General features: G+C 48.7%; 1 protein-coding gene across 7 annotated transcripts in view; it reads left to right on the plus strand.

The window, feature by feature from the left end:
• LOC112564238 (nuclear hormone receptor HR96-like) overlaps positions 1–25969 on the plus strand; it is a 210326-nt gene that overhangs the window by 155607 nt on the left and 28750 nt on the right. The window contains exon 1 of one of the 7 annotated variants that reach the window (XM_025238924.1): positions 11165–11920. The exons of 5 other annotated variants lie outside the window; for them this stretch is intronic. In XM_025238924.1, the coding sequence (XP_025094709.1) occupies positions 11781–11920 (140 nt within the window). In that variant the 5' untranslated portion in view covers positions 11165–11780. Of the gene's footprint in view, positions 1–11164; positions 11921–25969 lie in introns of those variants that run through there. One more of the 7 variants, XM_025238921.1, reaches the window with a different exon arrangement.

The raw sequence follows: 25969 nt of genomic DNA on the forward strand, positions 1-25969 counted from the left end.
TACCGACGACCTGTCGCTTCGGGTGGTCCTGGCATGAGAAAGATGGGCAGGCTCGGACCGAAGGAAGAAGAAAAAAAAAGGGTGTGTGTGTGGGGGGAGTGGGGGGGGAAAGCGGCTGCTGTTTGGAGGGTCTTAATTAACCTGCACACGGCTTAGGTCTTTTGATGGCGGGGGTGGAGCTGGGGTGGGTGGGACGAAGAAGTGAGGTAAGACGCATTAATGCAAGCTTTTGGTCCAAGAGGCTTAGTGCTGGCTGAGTTGTCTTCACTGGTTGAGGGACAGGAGGACTGGAGTAGCAGCACGAGGAGAAGACGAGAAATAATTAGGTGCCTAATGTGGAATTACTCCAGACCTGTGTCTCAAAGATGGAACAAGTATTGAACGTTTCATTAGTACGGAACATGCGGTAGATTTGCTCTGCACACTGTCCTGTATTATAAGAATCGACCATTTTTTATGAGAGAGAGTGTGTGTGGAAGGGGGAGTGGAGGAGGAGATCGACATCATGTCTCACAATTCCGGACTCGACAGCCCACGTGCTGTCATATGCGTGAAGAGGAGATGAGTAGTCGTTCGCTCTCCTCGACAATCATAATCGCATATTTTCGGGCTGTGGTGGTTGAGTCTGTGTTGTGGCCTAAAGCGGTCGTTAGGTTATTATTGACCACCTCTATCAGTGCAGCATCTCATGGGACTACAGTTTGGCGGGTGCGGCATCGTCCTGTTACCACGGTCAGTGTGGCGTCACAGCTTGCTGAACAAGGGGAGGAGCATGCTCTCCATACCCTTCCCCACCTCTCTCTCTTATCATAATCAGCATCTCGAGGAAATAACCCGGCGGGGCTGGGTGGTTGCAAGGTGCTGGGTGTTTCATGTTTTTTTTTTACTCTAATACGTCCATTTTCTGGTACAAGGCTGGCCTGCTCCAGAATCTACCCAGCGTTTGGTGTAATTGGCATTCCTTAGCAATATTTTTGCGTCTTGGAGTGCGGCATGCAGGTAGAGTATTGCCTGTAGGTCAGTGTTTTCATTTTCTTCAGACCCCGCTGCTATTAAAACAAGAATCGTGTTTGCGCACTAGAATCTCTTGGACACATCACTGAGCTGGCTGTCTAGCAGATGTGTAGCACAGTCAATATCGGATGAAAAAACAGTTACTGCTACTATATTAGAATGGCAAGGAGGTTATTAGATATTGATGAAAGAGACTTGTCCTCTGTGCAGTAGGATAGAAAAGTGATTAGCGGGTCCTGCTGTAAGTCAGGCTCCCCATTAATACCTCGGGGGAAAGCTGCGAGGTCTCGCCGTAGTGATTGCCGGTAATAGCTGCACAGCTCCTTTAGTTTGGAAATTTGATATGAATTAAGACTTGTTACCAGGGTGGTGAATAAAGCCTAACATTACACAGCCCTCCTTTTAGTTGATATAACTGCGGCAAGGCATCACCTGATCCGTTCTCTCGACATCGCATGCATTTGAAAAGGAGAGGCGTGCAGTGCACAAGAGAGAAAAACTACTGATGCCACATCTTTTAGTTAGTGTGGGGTGAGGACATGATAAGTTGCAGCAACAGTGAAGCTGTGGCAGTGGGGCCTCTTCTGTGCCCCTTTGAGTATGTCTGCTGTCCTGTCTTTTCTTGACGTTGGTCAACCACCAGTCATCTGTTTGCCCCGTGGATGTCCTCCTTACATTGTCTTGGGTAGTGTTCACTCGACATGCTTACTGCTAAAGGTACTTACTCTCGTCCAAGAGGGCTGTTAACCCAACGTCCACTTTTGTCTTGCAGAGCCTAGTCATTAGTGAATGACAAGGCCACGAATTTTGACGATGTGTTTAGGGTATTTTGACATGATTATCTTCATATCAGTGCTGTTTAATGGTCTTCGAGTACCAGGGATTCGAAAGAGGAGGGTTCAAGGCCAGTATGGTGTATGTGTACTAGTGGGGAGAGGGAGGTCAAGGTAGGTTCAGGTGTTTTTTGTGGTCTTTTTTGCGCATTGAAGGGTCGCGTGCTAGAGGTAAAGGGAGGTTAGGCAAGGGGTGTGAGAATGTTACCTTTAATTATGTCGACTGCCTCGCCGCTCAGAGCTGACATTTGCTTAGAGAGCCGTCTTTGGGGCGCGATGAGAAGGTGAAATGGAAGACCTGCCCACCGCTTTCAGGTCGCGCCACGGGGGCGGCGGTGTTTGGGAGACCATCTTCACCGCGGACATGGCTGTACGGCTGAAGCAACACAGACGTCTCCTGCAACTCCTCGCAATGCAATTAACTTTCTTAAGCTTTGCTTGGGAAAGCAAGCATTCAGCGCCTGTGCCTTCATTTTTTTATATTCTTGAGAACAGTCGTGGTGGATCGTGAGAGCAGTGCTCCAAAATACTCCCCCTTTCTTCCTCTCCACCCCGACTCCTCTTTTTCTTGTGCACACACCACAGCCATCATCAGCACCCACCCGTGCTGTCCTGTTTTGATCCCTCTCAAATCTTCACCCCGCCACTCCATCTCAGTATCTGTTTCTTCGAGACCCCGCTAATACCAAGATGTACAGACATCCTACCTAGCTCCATTGACTTGATTCCATTGATGTCAAGCTGTCTGAGCAAAATATTGGAAACGCGCTCATTATGTTCATTATTATTAGCAGTCATTTTGTGCAACTGTGTCAGTTATACTCGTCAGTTGCCAGGTGAGACTAGTGGGTGCATCCCGTGTGTAGCCCCTGCTGCGTGGCCTTGCGTGACGGTGCGTAACCGAGTGGGTTCACCCCGTGTAGCTGTGGGACTGCGTCTTCTGTCGCCTTCAGTGTGTGTGTGTACCCAGCCCCTAGCGTGTAGTACCCGATCCCTCACTACTGCTCTCATTCTGGGACTTTGAGGTTAGGGTAGTAATACAGGGAAGTGGGAACTTGAAAGTCGGGTAGTTGACAGCAGTGAGTGAAATATGGAAGTCTCTCAGCTGCTCGTGAAGAAAATTGCCAAAAAAGAATCCCATAAAAACAGGAGAGAAAAAATTTGGAACAAAGAGAAAGTAGTTTTCCCTATTTTCTTTAATCGTTCCGCTTCACGTGTCTGTCCTTCTCTCTGTTTTTGTTTGTTTTGTTTTGTTTTTATGGGGTTTTTTGTTTTTTGTTTTGTTTTGTTTTTTGCACTGTGCGCTCACTTGGAGAGATAGAGGGACTGTCGGGGCGGCATACAGGCTTCAGTAAGCTTGTAAACTTAACATGCACAAATGTTCCTTGTACGGTTAATGGACTTAGTTTTTTGTACAATTAATGGCCCTAACTATTCCCCATCCCCGTGCCATTGTCCCCATTCCATCGCTAGCTCCTGCTGCGTAGACGTTGCGTGATGGTACGTTAGTCAGTCACGTGGTCACAGAGTCAACGAACCTCAGTCAGGCGTGCAAAGGCTCTCGCATCATTAGCAAAGCAAGGCGGGTGCCTGACCGGGGGAAACAAAGACCTGAGAAGCCTGCATGCGCAAAGACCTGCATGCGCCGGACTCGGGTACATCGCTGTTTATTCTGTTACTGTTCTCACTGCATGCGTTGTCGCAAAGGCATGTGAGTGGAAGGAGAGGATGGGTAGCGCGTGATAGGGGCTGACATCAGTACTGAGATATTGCGATGGTATCTTGTGTGTGAATCGTCAGTCGACATGCAATCACCTGATGGCAGGTACAAGTGGCGCAAGGTGGAGTCTACAGATAGGTGTGAACTTTTCAACCGGCCTATACGGGGTGCGTACGGTCTTTGTTAGGTACTCATAGGTTTGTAGATTTGGGGGTGGACAAGGTAAGGCCTTAAAATTCCTTTTTCGCAGGTCTTTTAAATTTAATTAAACCTTAAAATAAAAGGACAGAGGCGCTTATTAGTGGCGTTTGTGTAAACCTTGTTGATACAGTAGACCCAAACTTCGCTGATTAAAAGCTCGTCTAAACAGTGTCAAAGTCCAGCGTACATAGCTGTCGCATATCAACATGGGGTCAGCTAGGGGGAGGCAGATTCGTTCACAGGTCAATGAACGAAGTTTTCATGCTTGGAATACGCATTGTCCAACATTGATGATTGAAAGAAAAGATTCACAATGACTGGATATTGAAGAAGGATAACAAAAAGTCAAAAGGGCAGTGGCGATTTGGTGATCTGTCTTTGAATATGGCTTCTGTGGGTGAAGTTAGTTTACAAGCTCACGTGAAAACACATGTCCGACTTCTTCAGGCTTAATGAAAAAGAAAATGGCTAATAAAATGTTTACCCGAATGATATCTTCTTTCTTTAATTTGTAATAATGAGATATCAAAGTCCTCCTTACAAAGTATCTCCAGGTCCTTATTTTCAGTGTGGTCAGACCTGTGTGAACTTTGCTACAGATGCGAAAGACTGGTTATCGCCATACTCCAGATGAGCACTGAGGATCCTACGGTTTATTGGTATAGATTGAAACAAGTAAGGAACTGTTAACTGTTATTTTGGGTTGGGGGTGGAATCAGATCCCCTGGTGTCGTTTTACTGTATGGCAGGCCAGTTCTGCGGACATCTAGACAGGGCGCAACCGGCGACTGTGATGTCCACAGCTCCTACAGGAAATCTGGTGTCACAGCATCTCTCACCAACCCGCCTGTCTCCGCTTTGTCTCACAGAGATAGACTGTGCACGAGTGGTGGGCAACATGCTTGGCAGACACAGGTCACGCGCAGTCGCACACAATGTTTTGTCCGGGAACATAGACTTGTCCCGCATACTAATGTAGCAGGCACCTTGACGACGACGACGACGACGACGACGACGACGACGATGATGATGATGCATGGCTGCTTCGGAGCCGACACTCTACCAAAGGTCGGTCGCTTCTAACAGGGTTGCTGAAGGGAATGCTGCTTGTCACGCGGGCTCACCGCATAGGTCGAGATTGTTGTGTGTCGTTAGATAGCAACACGAACACCCGCCATCTTTCACAGAATAGCTCGCGGGCCCGCCTGCCACAGCGTGACTGAGTCAACACAAATTTTGCTACATAAATGTTGACACAGCAGCAGAAAACACAGTGCTTTGTTTCCTCCTGCGCACCCCACCCAGACATCACTCCCATGCTCTCCTCCACACACACACGCGCACAATCCCTCGAAAGCAGTGCACACAGCTTTTCTGACGAGCCATCGCAGGAAAACATGCTCCGGGGCTAGGTTCTCGTCGAGCCTGGGCAAGTGTATCCCTTTGTTCAGCCTTCGATTTTCAAGGAGGGTGACCGGAACCATGTCGTGGAAGAAAAAAAATCAATCATAGATCTTGTTTTGCTTTACTGCACAAGGCCTGAGCTCAGCAACAAGGAGTTGAGGAGGAGGGGGTTGATGTAAGGGTTTGCTGAAGGCAGCACAAATTGCGTGTGGTGCGTGCTGTCCAAGACAGGCCACCTGCGTTGTCAGGTGAGAAAATCGTTTTTTTAATTGCAGCAGCAACACCATCATCGGTGAGTACGACTCGCTGATGTACGTCGTAGCGCTGTTGAAGTGGTTGCTGGTGTTGAACGGGCGAGTGTCGGGCGACTCGCCACTCGAATAGGGGAGCTGATCGCCAGGACCATCGTGCCTAGTCTCGTCAGAGTTGCTTCCCTTACAACGTTACCCAGCTCCGCTGCTTCTGCTATCACCGTCTCCTTCCTTTTTTTCTTCCCCTCTTCTACCCATTTTTGTTCTGCTTACCTTCCACGCCGACCACTGTTCTTTTTGTAAACTTAATTTATACGAAATGTGCACAGAACATAATGCTTTAGTACTGCTAAATCAAATCGGTTTCAGTTTTTGAAAAATCCAGTGGTGTGGCACTGGGTAGGACAGAAACACGGCGCAGTGGTCAGCTGTTTAGGTATTACTGACACCTTCTGGAAAAAGTCTTAGAAAAAAATAGTTTTTGGCACACTGCTGATTCCAAGAACACCGCTGCGCATGTACTATTTCGCCAGTCGGTAGCGGTTCAAATGATGAAAAGACCACGTTGGGGGGCGAGAATGAAAAACACAAAACCACAATGCACACATACACAATAACTGAGTTTCCAGAAACTCTCAGATTTATGCCAGCCTTGGATGGAGGCATTCTGTGTTAAATTGGAAAACACTAGCCAGGTTCTCCTTCCCTTTTTAATAATTGATAATTATTTTTACAATGTGGTAAAACTGTATAGTAATATTATTATACAGCAAAAGTGCAGTAGGCAGATACAACATTCAAGGAGCAGTTAACACAGATGCACCCAGTTTCCGTACCGTGGTTCATCTACAATCCACACATAGTATGTGTGCTGACTAACACCAGTAACCAGCGTTCTTCACTCAGTGAATCCTGTTACACTTTAAATCAGAATAAATAAACAACCAAAAAAAAAAAAGTGTTTAGGCGGAATTCCGAGGTGGCAAGAAATCGCTGTTCAACAGAATTTCAATTTGTACACGCATCTCTTGAACGAAGCAGTTGCTGAAGGAGCCAAGTCAAACAAACTCTAGCCTCATCTGTCTGTGTCTTCACAGAGACGCCTGCTAAAACACAAGGCAGGAACTTGTGGAAAGGCTGGGCCACGCACCACTACAGACCACACACGTTCCCCTACCTCGCACTCACACCACCACTCGGACCCGGAAGAAAGTGGCTAATAGGTTTGGGACTAGTGTTTGATCTTCAGTTATTTTGCTTTTCCACCCTCCCCTTCCTCCTACACAACGTAAGGGAAAAAATACTGAGTGGCCCATACAGTTAGCTACGAGCAAGAACCGGGTGCCCGGGGACGGGCTAAGGCCAAAAAAAGATGGAATGTTTGACTGAGTTGAACAGTTTTGTGGGCACGAAAATGGAAATTGATGTTAGTATGACCGGCGTCCACCTCTCCTCAGGTAGATTAGGCGATATGCTTTCTCACAGGTGTTCCCTTGCACCTGCGTTGCCCGAGGGGCCTTGTACCTGTTAGACGTTGAATACAACGACCTTATATGTCGACCTCAGCGGGGCGATGTGTGTGTGTCTGTGGTTTTTTGGTTATGGGGTAGGGTGGTGATTGTGTGTGAGTGAGTGAGCGAGTGAGAAATAAGTATAGCCATAAAATTATAATAAATCGCTCTTGTTGATTATTTGTATCCACACACACAAAACAACAAAATGCTTCCAAGCTTTAAAACAAACCCACACTGCGCGCGCACACACAAACACACAGCGCTCCACCCATTCCACAAGCTTGATGGTACACCACCACCACCACACCACCACAACCACCAAAATAAAAATGCGGTAGGCAGTTTGGATGAGTGCGCTAGGCTTCCTTGAGGGTCCTGTTTCCAATGATTATAGTCTTGGGCCACCAAGTGGAGTTAACATCTTGCCAGTTACGGGTTTGGCTATGAAATTAAGGATGGGTTTCGATTGATGCTTCTGCCTAGAGCATCCTTTTAAGGGAGATAGCTATCGTGACATCTAGACAGAACCTTTTACTGGAGGCGGGATACTCTGTACTTCTCCCTCTTGACAAAACCGTTTAGCCGTTGTGCAAATTTTTGTATTGGGAGTCAAGGAGGAATGTTTAACGATAGAAAAAAAAAATACCCTCATTGCTGGTAAGAGTTTTAATATTTATTTATTGTTCCTCCGGGATATAAGGCTCTACAAGGAATAAATTTGAACTTGGGTATTTGTGCGTGGCGAACGTGGAGGCACGCCACGAGGAGGCATAGCTACAGACTTGGTGTCTTGTAGAATGTAGATAGCTCTACATCTGAGGTCGTAAGTACTGACATGGGTACAGCCCCAGTCACACCTCTACACCGGTAGATAGAAAGCAAACACTGGACATAGACTGTCATGTCCTCCGCCTTTAAGCTTATAGCTGTGGCTAGAGAACCAAAGCCGACACCTGCAAGTATAGACGAGGAAGATGGGCAGGTCAGAGTAAAAATCAGAGATCAGAGGAAACGGCAGACTACACAGATAATGATATACAGAGTCCAACAGAGTAGTGAGCAAGCATCTGGTTGGGATAGAGAGAGAACGATTGCATCCGTGCATTTTTCTTCTCGCGCAGTTTTCTGTTTGGACTGTATAAGTAGCATTCATATGGAGATGTTAAAAGGCGCGATAGAAGGAGGGTGGACATTTATGGGTAAGTTCATTAACACACCAGTCAGTAAGAGGGCTCACCCGCCCGGGTCTCCGGCAGTTTGCACCTTCAGTCAGGCGTGAATCGGTGGCGTTGGATTGGGAGGCACAAGAAAATTTTGTTTGGCTGCCTGCCTCCCCTCCCCTCTTCCCACATAACCCCAGCAGTTTATACTCAGTCATCTTTGTCCTTCTTTCTGTCCCCCACTTTCTCCCCCGCTCTTCCTGTGTCGTACATTTCATAATGTATGGCAGTGGGGGAAGTGAGCTATTTTGGGATTATTTTATTATTACAGTCGCTGCTGCCTTACATTTTCACCTGAATACCTGTTGTTACAGCCTTTTTTATTAGTAGTATTATTATTTTAGGACTGTATCCGAGCCATGCGAAAGTAGGTGACGAGCGAAAGACTTCCCATTACTCTTTATACAGGAGGTTTTCTGTTTGTTTGCTGTTGGGGTTTTTTGTTGTTTTTTATTTATCTCTGTCACGCGGGTTGACTTGATTGCTTGGAATGATTGATGACATCTGCCGGATATTTGAAGTATTAAAATGAGTAAGACTAGCACATTGCATACACGTTATAGTGTGAGAGAGCGTATGAGCAGATGTTATCACAGTCCCCCGTGTGTATGAGCTCACTGAGTTTCTCACGGCCGTCAGTAGAGTTTCCTTGACTTGACGCTAGTGTGTTGCCGCAGCAGCAGCAGCAGGTCGCAGACCGACTTTCCAGTAATCGTTGTTCCGTCACTGCTGTGGTAATAAGTCAAACAGCAGCTGGCTGGTAGTGGCGGCCCCTTAATTTAATAATGTATGAGCAGTCGGACCGTGACCGTTACTAAGCCAGTTGTTTAGTTGAGGTGGCTCAAAAGGCAGGCTTGCGAAACCTGTTTATTTGCTGGCCACTTATCTAAAAAACTTTAGATTGCTTCCACACAACTGTGGTATTAATATTCCCCACCTATCCTGTCCCGTCGTAAAGAAAGTAATTGTACAAAGGGGGTTGACAGCACGATGTGTGCTTGTGCGTGCGTTGTGTGTGAAGGAGAGAGAGAGGAAAAAAAAAAAATCCGAGGATGGAGACGAAGTGCGCGTTCATCACACGTTGAGTGCGTGCGTCTGATGCTCGCAGAAGACCAGCCCTGACCGTCCGTGTGTTCAGAAACACATACACCATTACGGGAGTACAGACGTACCTACACATCACTTGTCCTACAATAGTTTGGACGTTGTCAAAGAAATACCGCCACTGTCCTGTGAACAGCAACCACTGGCCAATGACAAGTCAGTACCGGGGGAAGTTGGGATGATGAGAGGGGAGAGTCTGGACGTTATATTTATCTTTGTTGTTTGACTGTAACAAACTACTGTTGCTATCGCCTTTTTGTACGCAACATCACTCGCTATTACTCAGCATCCCCGCCCCCTGACCCCAGATAGCCGCGCAAGAGTAAAGTGGATTGAAAATCACGTGACGATGTAGGAAAACTGCTCACGTTACGTCGTTACGACTTGCAACCACTAGTGTGTGTGTTGATGTGCCGTCACTGTCCGCTTACCGGACCGTGTAGCTCTACTCCACCTTGGGTACCTACCCGGCGGGGTGCAGTCTAGCAGAAACGATCAAATGGAGTGGAGAAGAAAGAGAAGGTTGGGGTGGGGTTGAAAAGTTTGTCATCTGTACGAGTATATATGGAGGCAGTAACACATGTTACACACACACGCACGCACATGTAAACGCTCTCTGGCGAGCAGTGTGATCGTGAGTCAGTTTGTGATTACCAGAAACGTAGTCAGTGCCTATCCCACGTGACGGGGCTGTGACGTGGTGATAACAGCAACCTTGATGCCAGTCTATACAAGTACTAGTGTTGCTCATTGTGGTCGGAAGAGGCACTCGGAAGTGACGTCACTCCGCCCTGTGACGCCTGACGTCTGCTCGCAGCATGTCGGCGCGTAGCTGCACCCACTGACTTCATCCACTTGTTGCCCTTCAGTCGATTACACAGAAACATGCAAGCCATTCCTCCCTGCGTCAGCTCTTTCCAGTCACGCTCAAATCATCGTCGTCGTCATCGTTGTCGTCGCCTTCAACTCTCATTGCCTTCACTTTTGGTTTGCCGGGGTTGGAAGATGTTAACTAGGTGCGTTTGATCTCTCTGCCGCTAAGATGATAATCTACACATACCGAAGGACAACATCGCCGTAACAGCATTGTTGTTGTTGTTTTTTTAACAAAGGCACGCTGACGTATTGTTACTTAAGGATGTTCTCGCCAAGCCCTCGTAACGAGCGGTTTATCTTGCTGATGTACTTTGACATCATAATTACGGCAAGAGGGGAAAACCCTCTCTTCACCCTGAAGTCCGCGTTCTCTCCCACTCCTGGTGTGTGTACCCCGTTATATGTGGGTGAGCGGCGGACGCTCCGACTCCACGTAACAGCGAGCTGACGGCACGGAGGGGGAACATTCGGCGGCGCTGATGTCAGGCCTGTCAACAGCCATGTGTGCCGTACGCCCCAAAAGTGGGCGGGGCCTCGGCGTGGTGGCGAGCAGAAGGCAGGGGCTGCAGGAGAGGGGTGCGAGAGACAGAGAGAGGGGAGAGCCGTTCGTCGATCGCTGATTGGCTGCTGTGAGCGAAGTGCACCGAGTCACCCCGTGACACACATTGTTTACACGACGGAGCGGCCGTGCGCTACAGGGGTGGGTGGGAAAAGGAGGGGTAAGCACCTTCCCCCTTTCACCTCGCGAGGCCCGATCTGCGCATGCTTGCACTCACCCCCTCCTCCTCTTCTTCTCTCCCAGCCCCTTAAGCTGTCAGTTCCACCTTCTCCCTCTTTCGCTCGCTGTGCCTCTCTCCCCCCTTCTCTCTCTCAGCCTTCCTCCAAACTCCTTTCTGCTTTAAAGCGAGGGCCCCCGTCTATCGCCAGCAAGTGGAGTGTGTGTGGGGGGTGGGGACTGGCACACACGCACACACCGAGGAACCGAGTGAACCCTGTGGCGGGCTTTCGGCGCTGGGTGCACGCGGGCCGTCAGTGTAGTGTGGGGGTGGAGACAGGAGGGTGGCGGCTTGTGTGCGTGCGGCGGTGCGAGCTTGTTGCTGCTGGTGCTGTGAGGACGGGCGGCGCACACTGTGTGGCGCGGTGCGTGGTGCGCGGGGGCTGTGGTGGCGCTGGTGTAGCGGGGCTGTAGTTTGTTGTGCGCCGCGCGATCAATGCTGTCCGATTGCCGGCTCCTCACCTGGGCCGCGCGCGCCGTGCCTCGGACTTGGTCGCCAGCCTGCCTTCGTCTTCGTGTTTGGCTTTCTTGGGGGCTCTCGTAGCGCCTACTTGACTTTCCCATGTTGTTGTGTGTCGGCCGTGTGCTGGCCAAGCTTGACGGAAACGGGCTTACTACTACTACCATCACAACATTCACTACACCTGCTTGCCGAGAGACACGGTTGTTGTCAACCTGGAGTCTTGTGTACCGACCGCGGGACACGATACGGCGATCGTCCTGACCCACCAACCCGGAGAGTGGACATCCATACTTTTTTGGTCTCATTTCTAAAATTCAAGTGAGGGTAGAGGGGGATAGTGTGATTTTTCCCCCTTTCCCCTTCTTCGTCACGGTCGTGTAGTAGGAGGCGGGAGCGTGGTTCACCATGATGCTCTCTTACTGTGATACGAGGCAACCGAGGATGTTCCCCGACTACGGTCCCATGCCTCCGTACGGACCCCGACCGCGGATGGACCCGGCCAGCGATGTCTTCACCTGCTTGTTCGGGGACCTCTTCGTCAAATGGTGGGTACCCTCAGCTGACGCTGTATTTTTCTCTTGATCTCTCGGCCAGCTTTTTAGTTGTTGTAATCATTGTCGGACAGGGTCTGACACTCACCTAAGCCCCGAGCGGACTGTAGGTAGTGTGGGTGCGGAGTGTCGAGTCAACACACGGCTGATACGATGTGTAGGCTAGTCCGGGGTGACGCGCCAGGGAGTGGTGCATGGTGTGCACGGCGTGTTTCCACGATGGGATCATCACGAGAGGGCGGAGTGCATACGAATGTACACACAGAGTGCAGTCTATAACAAAGTCCACCACATTCCGTCAGGCGAGAGTCTGTCCCCTCACCCTTTCCTCCTATCTCATAGTTTCAATGGCCGTTTGGTCAGTGTCGGCATCCATTTCACTCACAGCGGTCAGAGAGATGTCTGTTTTCCAGGCGTACTCCTGTTGTTTTGTTCTCGAGTGAATCCGATAGACCTACCAATTCGTAGACCTTCTAGAAAATCTAGAAAAGAAAGAATAGTTTTTGGTCAAAACACCAGTTACACTTTGTAAACATGTCTAATAATCTCTGTGTGCTCGCACAATTTTTTGTAGGTGTAAACACTTTATACAAGAATTAAAGTATATCTCTGATTCGAGCGACAAATGCTCATTATATTATATTTATTATTTATCACTTCAGAAAATAAATGCGCCTGGTTGATGACTACGCGGGATGGGTACCAGTGAAGTAGATACAAAGGTATAGTTGGTGCAGTTATTAAGAAAAGTTACTAGTCAAAAAATATAATCATTCCCCTCAAAAAAAAAAAAATCTAAAACTTTATCGACCGTCTACTTTTCTCCTTTCCACCCGTATTATTAATAACACACCTGCCCGCTTAGCGCGCGCACCCTGCGCTCATTTATGCTTCACTATTTGCAAAGCGTTTAAAACATCAAAAATAAAAGCCCATTTAGAGCATCAGGCATTCAGCCATGGCGTCGCTGCCTTAAATTGTATTTTCATTTCATGGAAAATTGAGAGTGGGAAGCTAAAGGAACTGTAGGGAGTGGGTGAGAGGGAGAGAGGGAGAGCTGTGTGGAAGGAAGACTGACACGAGCAAGAGAAGCTGCGTACTTCCGAGAGAAGTGAATATTCATGATTCACGGTTGTCGCCTGAAGTGTTTGTGCAGGCCGCACGAAGGGAGGTATTTTACTCGTCAAATCCACTCAAGCTAGCTTTGCCCGACTGGCCGTAAAGGTTTACTTTGTGTGTAAGTGGGGATCAAATAATTGGTGGCGGCGGAATTAAAAGACTGGAGCAGCAGGTGCTGCGGCGCTTGAATGCTTGCTCCCGAGACCTCTCGTCCTCGGCTCGATCTTGTGTCGACATCGGGGTCGTGACGTGGCCAACCTCCATCAACATCGGCGGCTAGCGCTGACCCCTGCCTACCCTCTTGCAGCACCCCGACAATACTTTCATAAACGCCACGGTCACACCACCACGCGTCTCGCACCCTGACAAGCTTGAAAACACCTGGTCGGGTGTCGATCGTTCACAGTGGAGAGAATTACGGAGGATGAAAGAGATGTCACTTGATGATAACCTGATCGTTTTCGACAAGGAAGGCTGAGCATATTTAGCCACAGATCGTGTGTGTGATTGGGAAAGCCTGAAAAAAGCTCAGTTTTATGAGCTTGCCGTTATTGTGCTTATGTTTACGCTTACCGTTAAATATTTTATAGTATGTGATTTGTAAAATAATAAAGTTTAATTTGTGTGGTATGTCACAGCCCTCGTGTGTATATCGATGCAGTGTATCAGTAGAAAATTATTGAGCCTCTGGGGAGTCTTAGGGTTTCAGGTGCGCTGTTTTAATACAGCAGTTCTGTTTAGTTTAGGTCACAGTGAGGAAGTTGCTCATTACATTTATTTGTTTGATTTAAAAAAAAAATATACAGCGGATGGCTATAAAATGCGCGAGCATAAAGTGTGTTGAAGGGAGAAATAGAGCAATAACTAGTTGAGTTGCACGCGGCCTGACAGCGCCGGTGTGCCAGTCAATCTGTCCAAGAGTAGCAGGCAGCAGTGCGTGGCGGGAACATGAAGAAAGTGGTATCGACAGCCACACAACCGCCAGCAAATTGTGCGCAGCGTACATACACTTTACAGAGCTGCTCGTCTCCTCATCCGTCGCCGCCACAAAACAACCCGAAAAAAATATTGCAACACAAAGCGATAGCAGATGGATGAGCAGTTTGCTCATGAGCACTTTCTGCGTGTTGTGTGTAGAGTGTACGAGAGCCTGCATCTCAACCATACACATCACACATGTCATCTGTCGGGCACTTCAAACGTACATTCAATGTTACCTTTGTGTTTGTGTGTTGTACAGTGTGCATCCTCGGGAATTTATTTCTGCCGTCATTTTGGCTGAAATTTTATGTCTAGTACTTGTGTGTTCCTTTTGTGTACTGCTTGTTAACAGAGTTCTTCTTTAAAAATTATTTTTGTTCTTTATGAAGCGTTTATTTATGCTGCCTATTTTTATTTTTGCCTTGTCCATTTATTACATTTCCGCGCTTATATTGTGATGCACTAGTTGTTACAGCCTAATTTTTGTATTGGCACTCGGCGGATTCTGGGGGAAACCTCACGAGAGGACTGTCTGCAAGTTTAAAAATAAAAAAAAATTATGCATCAGCTCATCAGTAATAATTTAACAGTACATCAGCTCAAAAAAATATTCTGTGTAAAATATTACTTTTTAAATAATAATAATCTATGGTATCAGAATGGAAACTTTTCCACGTCCAATAATTTAGTGTCGTGTTGTTTTCATGTATCATGATGAGGCGGGACTCGTTGTCTTAATTAAAATTATTGACCCCATAGAGCACGCCGATGCCGATCTGGTTATTTTATTTTTTTATTTTTATTTTTTCTAAATGTGTGATGCGTCATGTGTATGATGGAGAATTATTCCGTATGTCGTGTAGAATATGTATTTAATATTTACCAGTACTGTTCGCTTGGGCTATTCGTACATCAAGTTTCGCTTCTGTCTTCCGTCCTGCGTGTTCTAGTGACTCGGCGTGTTCCTTGAGAAACAGTTATGTTATCGGTAGGTAGTTGCAGTTTGTTGCAGCATTTAATGGCGGCCTTTGAGGGTGAGAGCGGCGGGTGCACTGGGCGACTTCTGACTGTGGTTGAGTGGAGTTTGCAGGAAGGCGAGCATGGCGCCTGAGAAGTGCAGGCCTGGCCTCACAATTAGGCCGCTATCTGTACTGGGGTTAGTTCTGCCTGACTGGCGGCTTAGCACCAACTCCATTGATTAGACAACACAGGCCAAGCGCACGGGACACGGCCAGGGGCCAGGTAAGAGCCACGACGAGGGGGAGGATTCATTGATTGAGCTGCGCATTCTCGCCGCAAGACTGTAGCCAGCAACTGCGCTTGCGCATCGCCGGTTGTGGGGGGGAGAATCCATTAATCGAACAGCACCGCACCGCGCAAACCCGTAGACCGTGCGGTGGGTATGCGCACACGTAACTTGGGGGAGAAGCCATTAATAGAAGGAAGCCTGGTAAGGCTGCAGAATACCGCGCAGGGAGCGGTCATTGATTCCGCTAGGCAGGACTGTGCAAACGGCAGGATGATGGCGGGAGGAGGGGACTGGTGGCAGGCTACATGGAAAATGCATTGATTGAACGACACCCGCATTGAACACACCACTGCTCCGCGGTCACAGGGAGCATCCATTGCTTGAACTACACGGAAGAGAGAAACAGGAAGAAGCCGGGTATGCATCTGGGAGTCAGGGTACATGAGGTCGAAATCGGGGGACACGAGGTTGTCTGTTAAAAACGATGAGAGTTGATCGTCAAATGTAAACATACACCAAAACAAATAATTCAACCTTTCTACCTTCCCAGAATAACAACAACAATAATAATAAAGCGACTTTGCCGAAGCCATTTTATTGTAAACATCCACGATGACAATAGAAAAAAAGTGGCGCCGTTCGTGAAATGGTTGTGAACGTCAGACGCATTGCATCATCCAGCGTGACATCACACATCATTGTGCTGACGCTGTGGTGTGTAACGTCACTGACGTCGCGAGCTGGCAAGAAACAAAGTTTTTCTCATTATGAAGTGGCACGCGCTGCGGGCGACCCCTCCGGAGCCGAGTGTCGTCAGCTGCGATGCTCGTGCACAGGGACACGAACTGTGGCAGGGAGGGGGAAATATTTTATGGCCTTCCTTTAGCTAGTTCATCTCGCATGATGTCACAGGCCTGAACTGTCACACCAGGCGACAGTTACATTGTGTCAGAAAAACTTGTCTGTGTTTCAAGTAGCGTCCGTGTGAGAGCAAGTGAGCGAGCGACAGATAGGTAGCCATACTTGTGTACGTGAGTGCGCGTGCGTGGACACTAATTGCTTTTATTGTCAAAAGCTGTATGTATATTGAATATAATAAGTCGCTTCTGAAAACCAAATTATATAGGAAAAGTGACACTGACCCATGCTGGAACGTGTGTGCCTGTGGGCTCCGTCTCGAGGGAAAAAGAAAAGCATGAGAGCAAAGTGGCCTGTAGGTTCTCTGTCATGTGGGACCCTAGAATGCAGTTCCGGTAGCAAACAGGTCACGAGCAGGGGCTGCGGCGGTGTTTTCCGCCTGTAGGGTTACAGTCAAATGTTTCCTGCCTCGCAGCTGTAGCCAGCCGTGTGCCCCTGACAGCTGGTCACAGCGCCAGGACTCGTGATTGTTCAACACAAATTGTGAAACCAGCATGGCCAGGATGCAGTGGACTTTTCGTCGTCGTTAATAGTCTCATCGACGAGGCATTCTATTACCATGGGTAGCATCGCTACCAGGGGGCGGGAATTTAGACACTACTTCATATTTTAGCAGTGGAAAATTAAGGGAAAGTAAGGATTTTTTAGAGGGAGAGCTGCAGAAGTGAGAAAGAAGAAACACTAATCCTGGCAACTGACTAGGGGAATATCGCACGGTTGGAAGGGAATGTGTGTCTATAATTGACTCGTGTAATTGTGTAGACTATCGAAAGTTAACACATGCAACTCTTTAAAAAAATTTATCTCGTCTCAAAATATTTCTCGCAGAACTTTGTTCATAGAGCCCCAGTGCGGTTATCGTTTGTATCAAGGTGGGGACGGGGCTTTCCTTGCTCTGGGTACCAAGGGACAGGGCTATTCACACCAGAAGACAAGCAGGGTCCTCTAGTGCAAACACGCCCAAACTTCCGAGGTTGGCAGATAACCTTTAGGTCTCCGACATGTGTCTTGTCCTGAGCCTCAGCGCCAAGCGTCTTTTTCTACTCTCATCTTACCTGCCTCACATCTTGTACTGCTCCTTCTCATTATTGTTTTTGGGTTCTAATTCTGCTGTTGTTTCACCTTTCATTTACGGGTACCCATAGCTGCAATGGCGAGTGAAAGAGAACATAAAGCCCATTTATTACCCACTACCCACCCTCATACTGTGCCTCAGTAGCTTATTCTGTCCACCTGCCTTCCGCTGCCGGAGGAAGCTGCGGGACTCACCCAGTGTCATTTGGACACCGGCCTCTCTAGCTTTGAAGTGTAGAGGTGTGAGGTGGTCCGCCCAGTGGTTCACCGGGTTTGTCAGGTGGCTACAGAATGTGTTCTTGTGCGCCGCGGACCTGTGTGGCCTATAGGCTTTGCCCCGCTCACCTTTCGGAGCCTGCAGTGGGGAGGGTGGAGCGATGAGGGGGATGTGCGTGCCGGCGCGTGGAGAGAGTGTGCGCCTGCTGCAAGCACCCTGAGATGCTGGGCTTTGACCAGCAAGGTTGGACGACAAAGCTGTCTTGCGTCGTCGTGCAGCAATGGACTCGCGGCTGACTTTTGTCCCGGACGAGGGGAACGGAAACGAGAGGCAAGAAGCGGGTGGATGGGAGACAAGAAACGGGTGGAGAGAAGGACATGATCTCTCTGACCTGGGCAGAACAACGTCGCGCACTGATTTGTCTGTTCAAACTCGGTCCAGAAAACAAGGTAGTGGCGAAGACACAAACTAGAAAGCTATGACGAGTCCGTGCTTTGTGCTAATGGAGGAGGTCTTTACTAAACTCATTGTTAATATGAAGAAGATGGGGAAGGTGATTAACAGTGGAGTATAGGGCCTTTGTTCGTATAACACCTTCAGATGTTCGACCATTCTAGATAATTTTCAGAAGAAAAAATATAATGATGGGGACCCAAGCTTGTTTAAAAAAATTACGCACTTTTCTTGGCCTCATACGGCCATCATTCCGTGGCTAACCCTGGTTTGCTAGACGCAGCGACTCGCCGACGTCTCTATGACAACATGTACCCGAGCCAGGAGCAGCGGAGCGAGGGCTGATGGAGTTCAGTTCACTTGCTGGGAGATGATCTAGCTCCTCCTTCTCAGCCATGCACGGGTCATAGGTCACAGTCGTACTGTGCATCTCTTGCTGCACGCCTCCCAGTCACTTTGAAGTGCCATCTTTGCACTTTTAGAGGAGGTGAACGCATGGCGGCACACGGACAAACATGTTGTGTCGGCAGCTTGCTTCCTTTCTTTGTACAGAGCTCTGGCAGGCGCAGTGAGCACGGTTCAGCTTTGGGTTCTCCTGGGCATTTCGTGTTCACACAGCCTCGGAGTCGTGGGTCTGGGTACTGATGAGAGTAGGAGGAAGATCGGAGGAGGCCTAGCTGTCAGCCAGTTGATCATCAGCTACACCTGTCCCTGACATACGTGGCGTAAACATCGCAAGAATATTTCATAAAAGTTTCGTGCACCTTTTTTTTAAAATGAGTTTAATGAGCCTGACGCGGGTTTTTTTTTTTTTTCTTAAAAAAGTCTACATGCACATCCGCATTGCAAAATAGCAAGTAATGAAGACAGTTAATATAATTTACTTTAATGGCGCCAGTGTGTGTTAACACATACACCCGTACTCACCACGCTTCGACATAAATTGTTTGTGAATGAAGCCACTGCTCGTATCCTTACACCTACCCTGTGTATGGAGTGACTCCTCCGTATATAGTGTGTATCAAGCAGGAGTCTATATATTTTTCCTGTCACTCAAGGAGAAGTAGGCTGTGGTAATCGCATCAAGATGCTTGAGAGGAGACTATGATGTTGATGTAGTCGCCATAAAAGGACCCTACGTTTGATTAATATTCCAGGCAAATCTTTTTTTTTTTAAATTCTTTTCGTGGTGCCAGGGGTCCAAACACCTGGGGGCCCCGATCTTTTCCAGAGTTTTGACAGTCTGGTGCTCAGTGTGTCCTGCGTGGCCTGACCCATCACTTCCACCCCTTTCTTCCACCCACACACCCCAGAAACCCCTTCGAACCTCAGTAGTCGACGAGGTACTCGGCCCACTTGACTTTGTTTGTGTATTCAGCTTCAAGTTTGCTTTACATTTGTTGTTGCAGAAGTCCTGTCCGGGGTGTTGAACGGGTGGGGAAAGGGTTCGGTTTGTCAGACTAACAAACTCATCCTGTGTGGAACTTTGTCACTCTCCCATGACCCCCACTAGAGGCTGCTGTGCTCCTCCTGAGTGCATGTGCGGCCAGATAGCGTTCCCATCGCCGAGTCTGGCATCGCCATCAGCGACACAACACGGGCCGCGGTCGGAGCAAGCAGTGCGAGGGTGCACGGGGGGGATATATGGATCGGTGGGTGGGGAAGGGGTGAGGAAATCGTTTCCCAAAGAGGAAAATGGTTGGGGGAACGGTGGAGAAATCTGCAGAAGTGAGACGTTTGCTTAATCGTGCACGTAAAGCATGGTAATTACAAGAGGAGATGGCGCTTTTTCGTAAAGAAGGTGTAAAGGGAGACCTGTGGGGTGGAGGGCTGTGGTGCGGGGTGTGGAGGCCTGACAGGGTTGGCAACAGCAGGCGATGGAAGAAGGTAAGTAGCGCAAATTGAAGAACTTGCGATAGGCGATGACTTTTTTTTTTATTTTTAAGGTTTTTGGCAGTTTGGAGCTTGATATACAGGCTAGTTTTCTGGCGGGTAATTGGAGCCCTGCATGCTTGCAAGGGGCGCCGGGTTGAAGGTCGCTTCCGGTCGGACGCACTCGCAGACGGTAGACAGGAGAGGGGCGGCATGGAGGCCGGATGAAGGCGACAAATATTTTTTCTAGAAACAACATCAACGAAAACGTCGAGGAAATAATTAGTGTCTCTTAAAGGCGGTGAAATTTTTGTTGACATGATAATGATAAACGTTTGGTGTTTCTTAACCATAAAGTACACTTGTTGCCATGGCAAAAATAAACGTTTAATGTGCCTTTCAGACATGGTGGACTTCTTGTTAGAATAATAATAAAAGCACCCGGATAAGGTAAGGTTGGCTTGAGTGGCTTAGCTACGTCAGATTGAGCACTTCAACTTCTCCCGTTTGCCATGACAACGATCAACAGCAATATATGGATGAACCTTTGTGAAAAGCTCACCTGAGATACCTCGCTCCTTCAGGACTGACTGAATGTGCATGTTGGGGTGGGGTGGGAAATGAGAATCATTTCAGACGCTACATGATGTGAGTTTGTCTGAGAGGTGATCAGGCAGGTCTGATTCTGTAGTCGTAAAACTCCTCTCACATAAAAAAAGGTAGTTACCTTTCTAACCTTGGGGAAATCAGCGAAAGACGGTAAAAAGCTTATTTGTGTGAAGGAGCTGCTCCTCAGCTTGCTGTGCTGTGCATCTTCCTCAGACCTGAAAGTCTAACCTGCTCACTCGTGCATCCGCTGGGCTTTAGTGAAGGCCGTGTAATACCCACAATTATCGCCATGGCAGACTGGGGGTGAGGGACGGGGCCAACAGCGAGCTTTCTCGAGTACTTCAACTTCTATGTTTTGGGGATTTAAAAATCGGTATAGCACCTGCATGCCAAGCACTTTAGAAACCCATTTGCATTTATAGTTTTACGAACGCTGGGAATTTGTCCGGTCATGCTTTCAGCATGAGCTAGCTGTTCTCTTTTCTTATAGACGGACGTTGCCGTGTTGTTCACAGATCGAAAGCAGTGGAAAAATCATTTCCTTTTCGCACGGTTTACTGTCCCGTAGGCCTTTTATCAAAAACATCTTTTCGGTGTTTGCCGCTGTCTCTGGCTGACTTCCTTCTTCCCCACCTTCTCTCCCTCATGGCAGCCCAGCTCCTCGACCACAAAGTTTGTACATTTGCTGGCGGAGCGAGTCTAGCGGTGGCGAGGGCCACGTCAAACAGTTGGTCAAGGGTCATGGTTTTAGCGAGGGTGTGTGTGTGTAGTCGACCGCTGGCTGCACGTCCGGAGGCTGACGCCCACTGTTTGCTCACTGCATCGCCAGCGACACGTCCAAGCCAGCATCCAGCACGGGGAGCCTGAGAAGGAAAAGCTGATGATGTCCTCACTGATGCTTCTAGCGAGGGGAAGGATCCCCCGACAAGGAGGACGTAGACTAACCACGCGACCTTGTTGACAGGAGAGGTGTGTGTGTGCGCGCGCGTGTGTGTGCATGTTCTTGCTGTGCATCCCTCCTTCAGTCGTGTTGTCATGCCGATTTTTCCCTTTTCTGTTGCATACTTTGCCTGACCTCAGCTTTTCCTCACAGTCTCTCGCAGTCCATTGTCTTTATGTGGTTCAGCCTGGAGACCTTGTGTTCCGGGTATCATAAATTATCATCAATTCCTGGTGCTTATCCGGGTGCATTTTTGGGTGCACAGTTTCCCTTTGAACCTGAATTTTCGAGTAAACTGTGAAGTGTTTCAAGAACTGCCATGCGCCCCGCCCATTTCCTCACAAAGTCCTCACGTGGGCCGTCAAGACCCCAGGGGTCACGCAACGCGCTCTCTCGGATTCTTGTTGCTAGTCAGGCTACTAGAGTAACAGGCTCACACACACACACAAAGAGTGATTCGATGAAAAATTGTTTTTCGTTTATTCTTTCTGTTAGATGATGCACCTTCAATAGAAACTTTGATCTGTATCAAAGAGGATTTTTTTTTTTAAGAGGACTCGCTCACTGTCCTAGAAAGTGTACATCATCTGAACTTTCCCGACCCTTCCATTAGGCATCGTAGTCCTATATCTCTGACCCTCACACACAAACACACAAACTCGCATGATAAAAATTATTTTCGTGTTAGGGGGAGGGGAGGAAGGTGCTATGTGGAGAAGGGGGAGGAATCGAAGCGTTTGCGGAAATCCCTGTCACAGCGACGGATATTGCGAGCTCTTGTCGACTGCAATAAGTTGGTCACGACTAAGACCCCGCTAAGGGCTATCGGCCCCACGAGCGCACTGGCAGGGTCACTGGGTGCGCGGGGCTTAGTCAGGCCGCTTAGTGAGACCTCAGAGAGGCCAGGCATGGGGGGGAGAGAGGGGGGGGGGCTTCTCTGCTGATCTGTGTATGTGTGTGCGCGCGCTCGCGTGCGTCATTTTATCAGCTCTGAGCTTGTGATGCCAGTCAGCTACGAGGGTAGAAGCTGTGGCGTGATTCTGATGGACAACGACGTCAGATGTTGGCGCACGACGCTGCTGTGGTCTGGAGAGCCGCATGTCAGCAGACACGACACTCACAGCCTGCGGTGGTTAATGGAAATGGTTGGAAGGGACGGTGGGTAGCATGGGGTGGTGGCGAGGTGTGGTGAAAGGGGGGAAGGGGGGGCTAGGATGGCATCGTTTATAGAATTGGTATGCCGTGGGGTCAGTGCGTGCGCTGTGCAAGATTATACCAGCTTTGGGCCGACAACTCTTCGTCACGGACGTCTCCAGTTTCTAGTTTTAGGCTTCACTCCGTCACCCCCCGGGTGTTTTTTTTTTTTTGTCTCTCTCTTTTAACTTTCGCATGCTTGTGTGCGTGTGTGTTTCCAGGTTATCTCCCGTTTCTATTTACCCGATCGCGATCTTCAGTCCTTAAGACCTAAATAAAGACGCCTGTGATTGATCGATGACCTTTAGAACAGAGTGAGAGAACAAAAATAAAAATAAAAAGTCGTTACTTTCGGTCCAGAGAGAGCTGCTCAGCTGATGTGATCCATCGACTTGCGCGCAGATACCTCAGTGGGAACTTTGTCAGAAACAGAGAGGTTGGCGAATGGGGAGGGGAGGAACGAACCTCGGTCTTCCAAGATGGACCGAAGTTCTCACGCGCTGTTGCTGCTGTCCAGATAGTCGTGACGTCTAAGGAGACTCGGGACAGTTGCAACAGGAAGTTAAAAGTGCCACCGCTCACTTGGCCCACGACTCCCAGAATACGCTAATATTCCCAGATAACGAAGGTTTGTGGGACCAGGTGATGCTGTGGGGACCATCTCGCTCTCAAAACAAGGACCAAACAGGGCACGTGATCGTCGACGCAAAGACCCGTGGAACAGAATAAGGGGCGACAGCCTCCAGACCTACTCGAGGGTGGAGATGAGAGGAAAAGAAGCTCGAATAATGGACTGTCGACGATTTCGGCAGATTTTTTTTTTTTTCTCTCTCAGAGAAATAGACACACTAGTAATCTTTTTATTGTGATTCCCGTCAGCCCTGCACAATGACGGGGGTTAGTAGGGGGGACCACTTTTCTCTCCGTGGGATTTACAGAGGAGAGAGGGAAGTTAGGCGGGTGGGGGAGCGTGACGGCGGAGCCGTCGCAACTGGTGTTAGACGATGGAAGGGTACCCAGGGTGGATTGATGGAGGGAGGGGTTGAAGGAGAAGGGCAGCGGCGAGACCACGCCATTGTGGGAGACTCCATTCTCGGGACGGAGTGTCTGAATGAGTCTCTTCTGTGGCTTCATTATGCCGCGTTTAAAAGGCAGCCCGCCTTCCTATGATGGTGCCAGGCGACCCCAAGGTGGACGGTGAAAAGAGATGGCGAGCCCCCATGGGTCGCTAGTGCCCACCGATTGCCTTTAATTACTTTTTCAGTATGCAGACCTGTCAGAAGCTAGCGGGGAACTTGGCCGAGCGCCCGCCTTCTTGTGTTGAGCTCTGCTGCCTTATCCCTTGGTCTCTCCGCCTCTCTGTCATCACACGTTTTTTCTGTTACCTCCCTCCGTTCTCACCCTTTCCCCGTCGGTATCTCGTCTTTAACCCCAGATTGTGTCGCTTGGCAGTGAGCAGGTTTTCAGTAGTATCTACCGTCCTCGTGTCCTACAGCCGACATTTTCCCTTCCTCCTCTTGCCGCTCATCTACAGGCTTACAGACAAAATGGAAGTTGGAGGGGTTTTACGCCGGGACTTCCTGACATCTATTTATAAACTGACATGAAACAGATTTTTTAACCAGCAGTGTCTATATATAACGTATAGAAGTTTTAAATGACGTTTTGCAGACAAGAAGAATGTAGGTACGAGTAGCTCGACATTGTCGTAGAACATCTTCTGGTCCTCAGCACGCGCCGCGGATGACATTTAAAGACGTCAGCACTTGACCGCGCGACATTGTTGGGAATAAAAATAAACCGAGCGGAAGTCCAATGTTGAACCTCTAGACCAAAAGCCTCTAGAACCCGAGCAGCGCCACCGTGCGAGGACGGAAGGGGTGTTTCTAAAAGGGAACTTGCCGGCCTCTCTGACGTGGAAGGAAGTCTCGCTTGACGCGCATGTTACCACCGCCGCACCACAGCCCAAGCCCCGGGAGTAGGAGGTTGGGGGTGGGGAACAAGATGGCTGATGAACATGATGGAGAGTGAAGGAGCTGGCGTTGATCAGGTAGATGTGTAAGGGCGGTGAGCAAGGTAACCTCTCCAACCTCTCCACACTAGTATGCCACACATCCATTGTTGGCAGGCAAGCTCTGTAGCCTTTCTGTACCCAAGCACAAATCCTCGTAACTAAGGGAGACCGGAGAGGTTTTATTTTATTTTTCTTTTATTTTGGGGGGAAGAGGGGTAGGGGGAGAAGGGTGCTGGGGTTGGGTAGTTGGTTATGGAGAGTAGTAGATAACCGTCAAATTTCAACAGGCTTTTTTTTTCGGTCAAAAGGTGTGATAAGAATTTTCTGAAGAGCTGGCAAGCTCTCTTGTGAAAGGTAGGAAAGAACAATTGCCGCAGGTGCTTGTCATATTGCCTCCCAACCTTCCCAACCCCTCCACCTCTCCTCGCCCCAGCCACCATACACACCACCACCGCCGAAGCCCGATTGTGGTGCCGTTAATTTGTGGACACTTCCCTTTACTCTGTTCTGCAACGTTTAGAATACAAATAAAAGAGATGGTGGTTAGCAAGTGTTATGATGTGCTAGTGTGTTGTGACAGCTGTTGTGCCTCATAACTTGCATAACAAGGGGGTGGTGATTGCGGTGATAGACTGCCGATGGCATTGCTAGATTGTAATGATAATGTGGCTATAGTAGAACCTCAGTTGGTTAACCGTTAATGATGGCAGTAACCAGTCGATGTCGGCAAAATGTCGGGACATGACCTGTCATTTGTAGCAACAGGGAATCAGTACCGACAGACCGTGGAAGTGCTTGTAGTACTGCTTCACCCACACGACGTCGGTAGGTGCTTGAACCCTGCCCTGTGGTCTCTCCAGACATGTACAACTTGTCTCAAGTAATTTCCTGCATCACCCCAACCCTTGATCTTCAACATGTCCATCACGAGAGTTATATCAGACTGTCTCCACCTCCACCACTGTAGGGAGCTACTTCCGCTTCTGGTTCATCCGTGTGCGCCGCATGGTGTCTGCTAACTCAGGGTGCACCTCGTGGTGTGTGTGTGCACTGCGATGTAGCCAGACCTCGTGGTAAGCGGAACTGTAGTTTCTGTACCACGAATGAAGGCTCGTCGAGGGCTGACATCCGCTCAGTTGTCGCCCAAGTGGTCGTGTGACGGTGCAAGGTTCCATCCCTTCGCGTGTCTTGAAAACCTCGCCCTCCTGGATGGTGCTTGCCTATCCACCATGCTTCCTCAAACTGTCTTTCCTCGAGTAACTCAGAGAAAATGCCAGATTCCTAGACATGAAAACACGAGTTGTGGCTGCTGCTTGATTAACCAGTTTAGGGCTATCTTTCTGTCGGCGCATATTTCATACTCTGTATATATTCCCCAGTAGGGGCTTGTTTGAGTTCTATTT

Source organism: Pomacea canaliculata, linkage group LG5 (genome assembly GCF_003073045.1).
Source record: "Pomacea canaliculata isolate SZHN2017 linkage group LG5, ASM307304v1, whole genome shotgun sequence".
Classification (NCBI taxonomy): Eukaryota; Metazoa; Mollusca; class Gastropoda; order Architaenioglossa; family Ampullariidae; genus Pomacea; species Pomacea canaliculata.